The following is a 13984-nucleotide window of genomic DNA, read 5'->3' as shown; positions in this document are numbered from 1 at the left end:
GAATGACCAGTTTATCTGTTTTGATTATGTTGACTGAGGGGTTAAATGTTAGCCAGACACTGGGAGAACTCCCTGCTCTTCTTTGAAAAAGTGCCATGGGTTCACTTACATTCGCAGAAGGAGTTTCAGGTAATTATTCAACCTGAAAATGCAGTACTGTCTTAGTACTGCACTGAACTATCAGCCTAGATTATGTGCTGGAGTGGAGCTTGTACCCAGAGGCAAAAGTGCTAGCACTGAACCAAGCTGACACTTAGGAAAAGGAAGTAGAGGGAAGAAGGGAATGGGGGCCGGAAGAGGGGAGAAGTTAGGAGTGATGCTTCGGAGGGAGAAAAGGAGAGTGTAAATGTTATCAGGGAGGGAGGAGAGTGGCAGCTTAAACTGGGAGGGTTGGGGAAGAGCGACAGCTTGAATGATGGAGGAGAGGTAGAGTGCCAGCATGAACTGGGAAGGTTGCAAGAGGAGAAAGTATCTCAGTGAACAGGCTGGGAAGTTAGGAGAATACAGTGTCTCTGTGGGCCAGAGGGGGTTGAGTACCTCTGTGAACTGGGGAAAGGGTGGGGTTGGACACAAGATAGTCACTGTTAAGGTAGCTTTTGGGGGAAATTATGATTTAGTTGGTCTGTTAAAAATCCAAATGCCACTTCATTTATCCTTTTTTTTTTAAGGATAAAAGTTATAAATGGTGAAGTATAGAAATGTTTAAAATTAACTAGAATGCACTATTTTCGATGCAAAAATTCAGAATTTTCCAAGACCCTATAGAACGTAGCACAAGTTGGTGGACATATTTGGAAGGAATGTTCACAAATCTGGAGGGGGGCGGGTGTTCGAATTGTTTTTAAAACTTTTGCCAGTTTTCGAGGTTGGCACGTATATAATTTTAAAGCACCTTCTACCCAGTGGGAGTATTCCCCAGCTTGGCGTCTCCAGATCATTGTGAGTGAGTGAAGGTGTTTTAGCAGAGGTAGACGGCTGTGTAATAAGTATCTAGACATTGGTTGTGTGCACAGCCCAAACGGCGTGGTTTCGTAGGAGAGTAAGTACCTATTTTTTTTCATCTGAAAGTTAGAAGTGAAATGCCCCGCCCTCATTTCATTTTAAAAGTGTGTCTCTCTTGCAATCAAGTTTCGCAACACAACCCACGGCACATTTTGGCTTGAAATTGGGGAACTTCCTGTTTCAAAGTTACGGAAGTTTAACTTATGAACATGGTTGTCCGAACGTGGAGGCGGTTGTTCGCCAGGGTTTTACTTAACATGTTTTTTTACTCGGCTGTTTTTGGTGTCGAAGCATCAATTGACATTGATAATGAAGATTTCATCAAGGAGTGTGTCAGTGCTCATAATTTCTATCGTTCGAGAGTAAATCCACCCGCCAGCAACATGCTGTACATGGTATGGAGAAATTGCCCAGTTAATCTTAGATTGTTTTTACGATGCTGTGATGTTTTCATAGCAATTGAAATCATTGCCAAATAAATGGGCAGATTGGGGGTGTGATATTTCCTGTGAATTGAGTCTTTCCTCGTTTTGTTGTGCGAACGTTTCAGCGAGAATAATTTTGTTGAAGTAGTTTATCTGGGTAGAACTGTAGGCATTAGCTTCAAACTAACTCTTGAAGAGAACTAATATGCTGGGTAATTGAGAAAAGGCTGGAGTGTGGCACGAAATTGAACAGCTCTTTCAAAGAGCTGGCACAGGCACGACGGGCCGAGTGGCCTCCTGTGCCATAAGATTCTTTGATTCTATGAAACTATTTGTAAATGCACAACAAAACGATATCACATTAGTGTCATTTCATTTCCTTTTACTCTCTGTGCAAGACTGAAAGATATGGGCTAGGTGCTCCACCCATTGGCTACGAACCTGATTTCTAACAACGGGGTAACAGTTTTTCTACACTTCTTAACTTCATATTTCCTGTAAATATTGTGGTTTTCTTCTATAAATGCAAGAGTTCGGAAGCAATGAAACGGTTTAGATTTGTTTTCCATCAGTGTGCGTGTATTGAGAGAGAATTCATTTCAACTATTTAGGTGTGTCCATAAGCACGCCTTCGTTACTTTTTGTTTTGATATTCTTCCCTTGCTTTTTCATTGTAGGTTTGCAGTACGTTTTCTGTGACCTGTGCATGCCTTTTCTCTGCCTTGCTTTGGTTTATCTTCAGTTATTATTTGCAGTGATAAGCCTGAAGGAACTATGGTAATCATTATTCCATAATGCCAATGGTCCAAATCCTGATGGGAAAGAAAAATAAAAGAAAGAACTTGCATTTATACCTTTCACGACCTCAAGACGTCCCAAAGCACATAACAGCCAATGAAGTACTTTTGAAGTGTAGTCACTGTTGTAAGAATTGTGGCAGCCAATTTGCGCACAGCAATATGATAATGACCAGATAATCCATTTATTGATGTTGGGGTTGAGGGATAAATATCGGCCAGGGTACCAGGGAGAACTCTCCTGCTCTTTGAATAGTGCCACGGAGTGCAACGCTCTCTCAGTACCGCACGGTAGTGTCACAGATTACATGGCTTTGTGGTTATCATTGTATGGAGATTTGCACCAGATTATCCATTGAATGTGGGAACATCGGTAAATGAGGAAATCAGGATTGAACATAAAAATGTAGAAACTAGAAATTGTCGGTGCAAGCAAAGGAGACTGGCAACCATATTTAGCACTGACGGGGAGAGATACTTCTCAGCAAACAGGAAGTCCACTGTTCCGATGGCAGTCCCATTATCAAAACGGAAAACCGCTAACTTGTCTTGCAGAGGATTTGACCTTTAGCATTAGATCATAACCTTGACTTCCATTCTAACGGTACAAGGTCATTAAATCTTAGCTGTTCAGATGGAGCAAAGGAATTTATAGCCTAGAAATTGCTTTGTGTGCTGAGAATGATTGAGCTTTTTCTTACATTTTTCCAGCGTCCTTACCCATTTTTATTGCTTTGGTGATCTATAAAACCCCTACAGCAAGTCATCCAGTGGAAGGCGGGATCCCTAATGAGGATCAGGACCTATAAACAGTGTTCAGGAGCTAATTAAACCATAAAAATAGTGCATGGGAGGACAGTTCAGTTTTTAATTCTGGGAGTTTCAGCAATATGGAATGTAAACGGCAAATGGAAAAAAAAAACACTTTGCAGTGCTTGAAGGATTGTGAGAAAGGATGAGTACAGTCTATGGAATGGGTGGCCATCTCTCTGCCCCGAAGCAACTGTGCAGCAGGCAAGGGAGGAAATCTTTTAAAGGTGGGGTGGGGGTGGTCTATGCTATGTCCAGAACCAACAGGAGTTGGAAGGATGTAAGAAATAAGATGGTGTATCTGAAGAAATCTGCTAAGGTAAGTGGACAATATGCCTGAGAAGCACCTGGCAGAAGTGGACATGTCAGCCCTTCCAAATTTCTAATCTTTTCCTGCTTCCCCATGCAAATCAGTATGATAACCAGTTCGATACTGGCATCAGCATAACAGGGTGAAATTCTAGTTAAATAAAAAAAAAAATTTAAATTTTTAAAAATTCGTTCACGGGATGTGGGCGTCGCTGGCAAGGCCGGCATTTATTGCCCATCCCTAATTGCCCTTGAGAAAGTGGTGGTGAGCCGCCTTCTTGAACCGCTGCAGTCCGTGTGGTGACGGTTCTCCCACAGTGCTGTTAGGAAGGGAGTTCCAGGATTTTGACCCAGCGACAATGAAGGAACGGCGATATATTTCCAAGTCGGGATGGTGTGTGACTTGGAGGGGAACGTGCAGGTGGTGTTGTTCCCATGCGCCTGCTGCCCTTGTCCTTCTTGAATGCTTGAAATATGACACTGAAGATATCACTGCTCTATGTATTTCAATTATCTCAATACTGTTCTACTTGCAAAACAAAATGGTCTTCAACCAGTGGGAGGAATGTTGCACTTGTACTGTTTGGGACCCCCTACAAGACTCTGACTCTATTTAAGGAGACCACCCTCAAAATTGTTGGGAAAGTAATAAGGGAATGGGAAGGGTGAAGTCAGAGGCTTCCACTGAGCACATTCAACCTAAGTAACACCACAGTGCATCATACAATGAAAGCAATGCTTCAGTGTGGGTACTTGAGGAAGCATGTTGAGATTTTGTGTTTTCCTTTTCACAGGAATGCAGGACAGGTTGAAGGCAGGGGCAATGTACCAAGCAAGCTTGTACCCCACAGCACCATGTGTAACAACCAGCACCCCTGCAAAGCTATATAAACTCTGGGGGGATCTAGATAGTGAAGTTGAGGAAGAAACACAGACTGAGGGCTGAGAAATAGCAGGTAGTGTTCTTGCCATGTAACTGCTATGCAATGACCATCTCCAACACAAAAAGCCCCTACTACCTCCTCCTGGCTTCAACAGCACCACCATCGTGAATCACCAGCATCGACAGTCTTGGGGCGGGGGGCATCACCATTGACTAGAAATTTAACTGGACCAGCCTTTTCAACACAACACAGGAGCAGAGCAGTAGCTGGGTACTCTGCCGTGAATGGCTCACCTCCTGACCCCTCAAAGCCTCTTCACCATCTAAAAGGCTCAAGTCAGGAGTTTAATGGAATATTATCACTCGCCTGGATGGGTGTAGCTGCAAAAATACTCGAAGCTTGACACCGTCCAGGATGAAGTAATCCATTTGATTGGTGCCCCTGTTACTCCCATTATCCAAGCCCTTCACTACTGGCACACTATGGCTGCAGTATGTATCATCTTCAGGATGCACAGCAACTCGTCGAGGTTACTTCGACATTACCTACCAACCCTTTAACCTCTATCACCAAGAAACAAAATCATGGGAACACCATCACCTCCAAGTCACTCATTATCCTGACTTGGACATATATTGCCATTCCTTCATTGTTGCTGGGTCAAAATCCTGGAATTCCTCACCTAACACCATCAGTGGCAGCTCCAGAATACTTGGAGAATGGTTACAAAGAATGTTTAAGCAAGGGATTCACAGCATAACTTTGCAAAGTTCTGCTCTGGGGGACAGATCACTGATGTGTTGGAGTACCCAGTAGCAGGGTATGCATATTGTGGTCACAGTTACCATCCTGAGAGCTAACCACCTGATCTATATCTGGGCCATCAACCATCCCTGTGCAAGTGACAGTAGATATGCCAGAAAGCGTACAGGGATAGACAGCCAAAACAGCACTGCATGTGGCTAACTCAAATGCAAGCCACTGGGATACATACCACATAGAGGTCTATTACTTTCGCAATCTCGACAGGCTGGCAGTGAAATTATGCAGCCAGCAACATTGTGCTGAGTATTTATGGTCAATGGTTGGAATAAAGAAGGAATACAGGAAAAGATGGGTGGTACAAATGATTGCCTTAAAATTAAGCTCCCAACTGAGCAGGCATTTGCATATTCTTGGCTGGGAGCTACGTATTGGCTGCACATTGATGGATTAAAAGCATCATATTGTGCGCAGAGGCCTAATGGCAACATGGAGACAATCAATGATTCTTCCTGGACTTCTGGAAAACCAGCAGATCTGCAGAATTGTGCTGCCCTATCATACTGTTGTTGGTGGCAGCAGGACATTGTTGGCCCTGCTGAATAATGCATCTGTGACCTTCTTGATGCAACTTAAATAAGTCTAACGCAGGTCTTCAGTGCCATTGTGCCAACAAGCCACTTCCAACAGTAATTTGGTAGCATACGATAACAGGCATTGGGTGCGCGATACTCTGCACTCCCGAAATTACTGTCGTCTAGCCCACGAATAGTGCAAGCATTCTTTATAATGCCAATACCAATTTCCAGGCTTATGAGATTTTATTCCAACTGTACATTTTGTTACCCATATATAAATGTTCACTGATAGATCAGTGATTTCATTTAGCATTAATAATTGGCATTTAAACTTAAAATTATAGGTTAATGTTGCTTTTACATTATTTTTCACTATTTTTGTTTCAAATCATATTTATTAACTACTTCATCCTGTTTAAAATTCATGTTTAAAACCATTTTAACAATTTGACTTGCCAAAAATCCATAATAATTGTTAACATGATACTAAATAAAGCAATGAAGTCTATCAGCTGGATTGCTCTGTGTTTATCTGCACCAAATTTGCTCAGTCATTTGAGACCTCCATTATTGATCCTTCTAAAGTATTAGGAGTGATGGAAACTATGTGCACTTAAACCATTTACATTGTTATTCCTTAATTTAAATGTTAATATTGTCCAAATCGATGTAATGGGAGTATAAGAGCAACTTTGAGTAAATAGCCAATAAAGAACTTGCACAGTTTTTGAAATCTGGGCCACATTTCTCTAATTTACTTGATGTTTTTCTTTTCGATTCTAGTCCTGGGATAGGATTCTTGCTAAAGCAGCCCTTGAATGGAGCAAGAACTGCAAGTTCGAACACAACAGCGCCCTGAAAGTGCCAGGAAAACTTCATCCAGTATTCACCCCTGTTGGAGAAAATATCTATGTCACAACAGGTTCCACTTTAAAGGTCAACAGTGCAATAACAAGTTGGTATAATGAAGTAAATGCTTATGCGTATGATTCACGTAGATGCACAGGTGTATGTGGCCATTACACCCAGGTAATCTATTTTGTACGAATAACTTCACAGGTCAAAATGATAATCAAAAATAGTAGCATTATTCTACAACAGTTTAGTTTCTTAGCAATAAATTATTTAGGCATATGATATACAGTTGTTCTTTTAGCATTCAATTATATAAACCATGAATAAGTTGCATGCCAATGATGCTCCCAACACCATATACTGAAGTGTCAGTGACTCAGACTGCCATTACTTCCACTAGTGAGAAATGGTGATCTGAGCTGAGCTCCACCACCATCTGGCCAAAGGAGAAGTACCAAATGTTGGGAGGCGTCAGGCACAAGTTAGGATGAATATGGACCGTAGAAAATGAACAACTCTTGTATTCAGTGCGAAAAGTCTGTTTGTGAAACGGCTGCTTTTGTAGTTAACATAAAAAATCTATCCAGCTAGTCTGTTCCCTCACTCTCTCTTAAGGTTCAGCATCCCCATAAATGAACATAATGTTCTCTAGCTAGATTATAAGTGGCAAGAACATCAGACCTGTTCCGCCATTCAATTAGATCATGGATGATCTGTACCTCAACTCCACTTACCTGCCCGTGCTTCACATGCCTTGATATTGGATTAGTTAACAGACACAAAACAGAGAGTAGGGATAAACGTATCATTTTCAGGTTGGCTGGCTGAAACTAGTGGGGATTGGTGCTTGGGCCTCAGCTATTTACAATCTATATTAATGACTTGGATGAAGGGACCGAGTGTATTGTATTCAAGTTTGATGACTATACAAAGCTGGGTGGGAAAGTAAGCAGTGAGGCGGACACAAAGGGCCCGATATTACCATGGCCGCGGGTTCGCGGCAGGGGTGCGATTGGGCGCGTGGGTAACGCGCCCGGTGAAATCAGTCTGCCCCGCGCGCAATCGCAGGCTGATTGGATCCACTTACCTCTTGTTCCGGGTTCCCCGCTGCTGATCTGCGCGTCGGGCGGACTGCGCATGCGCAGTAAGGTCTGTCAGCTGGAGGAGCTCTATTTAAAGGGGCAGTCCTCCACTGACTGATGCTGCAAGAAATAGGAAAAATTACAGCATGGAGCAGCCCAGGGGGAAGGCTGCTCCCAGTTTAATGATGCCTCACTCCAGCTCTTATTGGATGGGGTGAGGAGGAGGGGGAGGACAGAGATCTTCCCCCTGGCGGGTGGGAGGAAGCGGCCTGCCTCTGCTACCAAGAAGGCCTGGCTCGAGGTGGCAGAGGAGGTCACCTGCACCACCAACATATCGCGCACCTGCATACAGTGCAGGAGGCGCTGCAATGACCTAAGTAGGTCAGCCAAAATGAGTACACTTACTCATTCCCCTACACTCCGTCTGCCACATCACTGCCCCCACCCCACATCTCCTTCTTCACAGCCAACGCTACTCTGTCACATCACTCCTCACACCCACTCAAACCTCATCCTCATCTTACCTGCACTTACTCACCTCGCCAGTACTCATCCCGCCACTACCACTCAACCCAATCCTCATACAATCTCGTGGCTCTATCTCATACTCACCCTCTCATGCACCACTTTTACAGTCAGCCTCACTCAACCTGCCACTACCTGTGCTGCAGCCACAGGGCATGCATCACATATGTGCAGTAGGCAGCGTAAGGCAAACGTGTCGTGAGCATGAAGGGGATGCACAAGTGTGTTTGAGGGTTTGTCATGGTTTTTACTTATATTTAATTTCTGAGCAACTCACATTACATATTATATTGGCACCACTACTGTCATGTCTTTGCGAATCTTGTCCGGTTTGTGCAATAATGCCCTTTCCTGAGGATTACAATGAAGACCCACACCTGATGCCACCCATTGTGTCACTGCAGAGTGGGTGTAGGTGTATTTGCGGGGCTCTTTTGTGCAGACGACTGAGAGACGTCGGCGATGTCCCCGGTGGCACCCTGGAAGGATGCGGAGGAGAAGTTGTTGAGGGCAGTGGTGACTTTGACAGCGACAGTTAAGAAGATGGTGCTCGGGCCAACCGGGAGCAGCTTGGCATGAAGGAGGCTGCAGATGTCCACGACTACATGTCGAGTGACTCTGAGCCTCCGTGTGCACTGCTGCTCAGAGAGGTCCAGGAAGCTGATCCTCGGTCTGTGGACCCTGTGGCGAGGGTAGTGCCCTCTGCGACGCATCTCTCTCTGCGGTTGCCCTCCCTCCTGCTGTGCAGGTGGATGTGTCACAGCACTGTGTTGTGGAGCTCCACGTGTCAGAGGTGGACGGTGAGGCTGGTGATGCTGTTCGCCCTCCGAGGAGGTCATGACTGCAGCTACGGCGGCCCCCATCTGGACGATGTACATCTGAGGGGGTCCGCAAGGTCGGTACATGTGTCTGGACCCCGGAGTAAGTGTGCAAGTTGGTGAATTTTGTTGTTAGGAGGAGGGTGGTGGAGGCCAAACTTTGTCCAAAGTGACAGAGTGACCTCCTGCAATGAGTGAGGGTCTCTTTCCCACCCCCACCCACCCCACCCCCCACCCCCCTCCCCCTCCCCCTTCCCCCCCCCCCCCCCACCTGTCAAATGGGCCTTTGCAGCTGCCACAGGCTGATGGCTGCAACACGTCCATTTGAACTGGGAGTGTTTCCCTCAGTACGGGAAACAGTCCCAGTTGTTTGTAAAATCCCAACCCTCCTAAAATATCACGTTAATCAGGTCTGTAAACGACCTGAAATACCAAAATAAATACCTTAAGTGGCACCCCGCCGGCTTTAATTGCCGGCGGGAGTCCCACATGCGGGGGCTGCGCACGCATGTCAGCGGGGAACCCGGAAATGGGGCGGGTTGAAGCCGGGCTCCCGACCCGCCCCGGGAATCCCCGATTTTCATAGTCCCCCCGCTAGGAACGCACCCGATCGCAGGTGCTAAAATAGAGCCCAAAGAGTCTGCAAAGGGATATAGACAGGTTAAGTGAGTGGGCAAGAAGGTGGCAGATGGAATATAATGAAGGGAAATGTGAGGTTATTCACTTTGGTAGGAAGAATAGAAATACAGAATATTTTTTAAATGGTGAGAAACTATTGAATGTTGGTGTACAGAGAGACTTGGGTGTCCTGGTACAAGAAATGCAAAAAGTTAGCATGCAGGTACAGCAGGCAATTAGGAAAGCAAATGGCATGTTAGCCTTTATTGCAAAGGGGTTGGAGTACAAGAGTAAGGAAGTCTTACTACAATTGTACAGGTGTTTGGTGAGACCTCACCTGGAGTACTGTGTGCAGTTTTGGTCTCCTTATCTAAGGAAGGATGTACATGCCTTAGAGGCAGTGCAACGGAGGTTTACTAGATTAATTCCTGGGATGAGAGGGTTGTCCTGTGAGGAGAGGTTGAGTAGAATGGGCCTATACTCTCTGGAGTTTAGAAGAATGAGAGGTGATCTCATTGAAACATACAAGATTCTGAGGGGGCTTGACAGGGTAGATGCTGAGAGGTTGTTTTGCCCTGGCTGGAGAGTCGAGAACTAGAGAGGGCATAGTCGCAGGATAAGGGGTCGGCCATTTAAGATAGAGATGAGGAGGAATTTCTTCACTCTTTGGAATTCTCTACTCTGGAGTTGAGTATATTCAAGGCTGAGATAGATAGATTTCTGGACTCTAGGGGAATCAAGGGATATGGGGATGGGGCAGGAAAGTGGAGTTGAGTTTGAAAATCAGCCAAGATCTTATTGAATGGTGGAGGAGGCTGGAGGGGCCGTATGGCCTACTCTTGCTCCTGTTATGTTCTTGTACTCTTGCCTAACAAAAATCTATTGATCTCAGTCTTGGAAATTTCAATTAATCCTCAGCATTCACAGCCTTTTGGGGAGCAAGTTCCAGATTTCCACTACCGTTTGTGTTTAAAAAGTGCTTCATGATTTTACTCCTTTATGGCCTAGCTCTAATATTAAAACTTTTATAAGGGGATATGGGTGCAGGGCGAGTAAATGTGATTAGGACTATTTACTCACATGGATGGTAAACACCGACCTGGATTGGTTGGACCAAATGACCAGTTTCCATGTTTTAACTTCCATGTATTTGAAATTGTTAGAAGCAGGTATTTCTGTGTTATTTTGGACATGCTGATCTTGTCATATCCTGAAGCATCTGGGTCTTACAGAATTAAGTTCTCTTACCCATGCACTCTGCATCCAAATTTATGTGTTGCATGTGGCTCACTCTGGGCTACCTATTTATGTTTTTTAAACAACTTTTGTAGGGGCATACCAGTCTATCTACAACATTCAAGAGATACATTAAGAGGCTGGGCAGATATAATTCACAATACAATATTTGCATCATGTGGTTATCATATATCCACTGCAGTTTGTTCCTCTTTTTTGTCCATGCTTTTTCACGTGTTATAGAAAGTAAAACTAATCAATGTGTTGAGTTTAGAGCCCCAAGTTGGTGACTTGTTTAGAGACTGTGTTTGCAATGAAGCTGAGGTATTTATCAATATAACATGATCTGCATATATCCAACCAAACTACAATTTAATAATTTTTTTCTAAATATATGCTTGTTTGTATATAATACCAGTACTTATACCTTTGATTTCAAAGAGAACAGCAGTGGAATTTAAAATTTAAAGGAATCTGAAGTAACCAAAAGAAAGAACTTCCTATCAGCTACTGATTATTACTCTTTTGTAATTTTCTTTAAAGATAGCCAACTGCCAACATCATTGGCTTCACAACTATGTGCCCCATTTGAAACATGAGGTGCACTGAACATTGGGAAATGTGGTGCCAGATGTGTAATGACTGGCCTGCAAAGTTATAGTGGTGGAGATGTAAAGGAAATGTAAGAAGCCTCACCTGTAGATGACAGGATCGGCATTGGAGGCCATCTCGCTGGGGTCTTGCATTCGGGAAGGAGGGGCAGGGGAGTCCTAAGTTTTCTTTGTGGAGCCCGGAGGAGCACTCCTGATCCTCCTGGCCCACAAGTAAAGTAAAAAAACTTACCTGTTTGGGCCTCTTCTGACCCGGGCTCTTCTTCCCGGTGTCTTCATCTGGAGGGAAAGCCACCAGTTAAAAGTGCAGTCAGGACCCGACACACAGATTTAAAGAAGGACCCTGCTGGCTTTAGGCGTGTGTCCTTGCCACCTGCTCAGTAAAGCAGGTTAAAATTCGGAACGGTGAGTTTCAGGCTGATAAGTAAGCTGGGCGATTTTAATTGGGTAGGGTTGAAATTGCCCCTATGATTTCAGCATGTTTTGTTTGAAAGCAGAATATCATAACTCATGATTTTTTTTCCCCTTTTTTTATTTCAAGCTTGTATGGGCATCAAGTTACAAAGTTGGCTGTGCAGCTCATACCTGTCCATCAGGAATTGCTGGTTTTTCTGCTGCCGGTTCAACCATTTTTGTTTGTGATTATGGACCAGCGTAAGTATCTTAATATTGGATTCTTTTTAGATGGCTTTTAATATTTATAATCTATTAATATCTATGTACCATTCTTTTTCTTGCAGCGGAAATTATCCAACACGTCCTTATTTAAAAGGAAAAGAATGTAGTAAATGCTTTAAAGATCGGTGTGAAAATAAATTGTGCAGTAAGTTTGAGTCACCTAATTCTCTTTGTATAATTTAGTGTGATATTTCATACTTGCATTACCGACAAGTCAACTCAGTAATTCTGGCGCTAAACAAAGCTTCTTCACTTTCACTAATATTATGTATTTGTTTACATTTTTTCTTTTACCAGGGAATACGACACTTGAGATGTCAAGTGAGTATGTTTTTGATATAAAACTATAAATGATTTATTTCAGTGTCTTAATGGCAAACTGTCTACTTAACAAACTTACTTCTGTTTGTTTTATTTTTGGCAGGTGATTCAGATTCCTTATGTGACCAATACTGTATTGCTGTTTTAGCAATAAGGCCATTGTCTCTTATTGCTTTAGTCATTGGAGTGTATGTTCTACAACAAAAATATCCAGACATGTTTGCTTATCTGTAATTCACATTCTTCCATCATTCTGCTTATTTCAGATTTGCATTCCCCTAAACATTAAGGTTTTGTGTGGTTGAGGAAAGAGGAGGGGAGGAGGTGACACTTTATCAAACAACTGCTTTTTGATGTCTGGAAAAATTAATTGGTTGCATAGTTTATAGAATCATAGAATCATAGAAGTTACAACATGGAAACAGGCCCTTCGGCCCAACATGTCCATGTCGCCCAGTTTATACCACTAAGCTAGTCCCAATTGCCTGCACTTGGCCCATATCCCTCTATACCCATCTTACCCATGTAACTGTCCAAATGCTTTTTAAAAGACAAAATTGTACCCGCCTCTACTACTGCCTCTGGCAGCTCGTTCCAGACACTCACCACCCTTTGAGTGAAAAAATTGCCCCTCTGGACCCTTTTGTATCTCTCCCCTCTCACCTTAAATCTATGCCCCCTCGTTATAGACTCCCCTACCTTTGGGAAAAGATTTTGACTATCGACCTTATCTATGCCCCTCATTATTTTATAGACTTCGATAAGATCACCCCTTAACCTCCTGCTCTCCAGGGAAAAAAGTCCCAGTCTGTCTAACCTCTCCCTGTAAGTCAAACCATCAAGTCCCGGTAGCATCCTAGTAAATCTTTTCTGCACTCTTTCTAGTTTAATAATATCCTTTCTATAATAGGGTGACCAGAACTGTACACAGTACTCCAAGTGTGGCCTCACCAATGCCCTGTACAACTTCAACAAGACATCCCAACTCCTGCATTCAATGTTCTGACCAATGAAACCAAGCATGCTGAATGCCTTCTTCACTACCCTATCCACCTGTGACTCCACTTTCAAGGAGCTATGAATCTGTACTCCCAGATCTCTTTGTTCTATAACTCTCCCCAACGCCCTACCATTAACGGAGTAGGTCCTGGCCCGATTCAATCTACCAAAATGCATCACCTCACATTTATCTAAATTAAACTCCATCTGCCATTCATCGGCCCACTGGCCCAATTTATCAAGATCCCGTTGCAATCCTAGATAACCTTCTTCACTGTCCACAATGCCACCAATCTTGGTGTCATCTGCAAACTTACTAACCATGCCTCCTAAATTCTCATCCAAATCATTAATATAAATAACAAATAACAGCGGACCCAGCACCGATCCCTGAGGCACACCGCTGGACACAGGCATCCAGTTTGAAAAACAACCCTCTACAACCACCCTCTGTCTTCTGTCGTCAAGCCAATTTTGTATCCAATTGGCTACCTCACCTTGGATCCCATGAGATTTAACCTTATGTAACAACCTACCATGCGGTACCTTGTCAAATGCTTTGCTGAAGTCCATGTAGACCACGTCTACTGCACAGCCCTCATCTATCTTCTTGGTTACCCCTTCAAAAAACTCAATCAAATTCGTGAGACATGATTTTCCTCTCACAAAACCAT

The 13984-nt window shown here is 43.7% G+C and overlaps 1 protein-coding gene across 1 annotated transcript; it reads left to right on the top strand.

Annotated features, from left to right (window-relative positions):
- The first annotated feature begins 1196 nt into the window (after positions 1-1196).
- Positions 1197-12848, top strand: LOC137334936 (glioma pathogenesis-related protein 1-like). Its single transcript, XM_068000028.1, has 6 exons — positions 1197-1397; positions 6351-6596; positions 11854-11966; positions 12053-12135; positions 12288-12311; positions 12415-12848. Exons 1-6 carry the CDS (start codon positions 1206-1208, stop codon positions 12543-12545), a joined length of 789 nt encoding a protein of 262 aa, XP_067856129.1. The 5' UTR covers positions 1197-1205; the 3' UTR covers positions 12546-12848.
- The last annotated feature ends 1136 nt before the right edge of the window (positions 12849-13984 follow it).

Source organism: Heptranchias perlo, chromosome 18 (genome assembly GCF_035084215.1).
Source record: "Heptranchias perlo isolate sHepPer1 chromosome 18, sHepPer1.hap1, whole genome shotgun sequence".
NCBI classification, from domain to species: Eukaryota; Metazoa; Chordata; class Chondrichthyes; order Hexanchiformes; family Hexanchidae; genus Heptranchias; species Heptranchias perlo.
The sequence above is the reverse complement of the archived record's forward strand: the minus strand, read 5'-3'. Positions and strand labels throughout refer to the sequence as shown.

What these genes read in the sequence shown, in the direction of transcription:
- LOC137334936 (XM_068000028.1), top strand. Translation starts at nt 1,206, where the DNA reads ATGAACATGGTTGTCCGAACGTGGAGGCGGTTGTTCGCCAGGGTTTTA. An exon ending in GTTTGTGATTATGGACCAGC is followed by an intron (nt 11,967 to 12,052) that starts GTAAGTATCTTA and finishes TTTTTCTTGCAG; the next exon opens with CGGAAATTATCCAACACGTC. An exon ending in GTGTGAAAATAAATTGTGCA is followed by an intron (nt 12,136 to 12,287) that starts GTAAGTTTGAGT and finishes TTCTTTTACCAG; the next exon opens with GGAATACGACACTTGAGATG.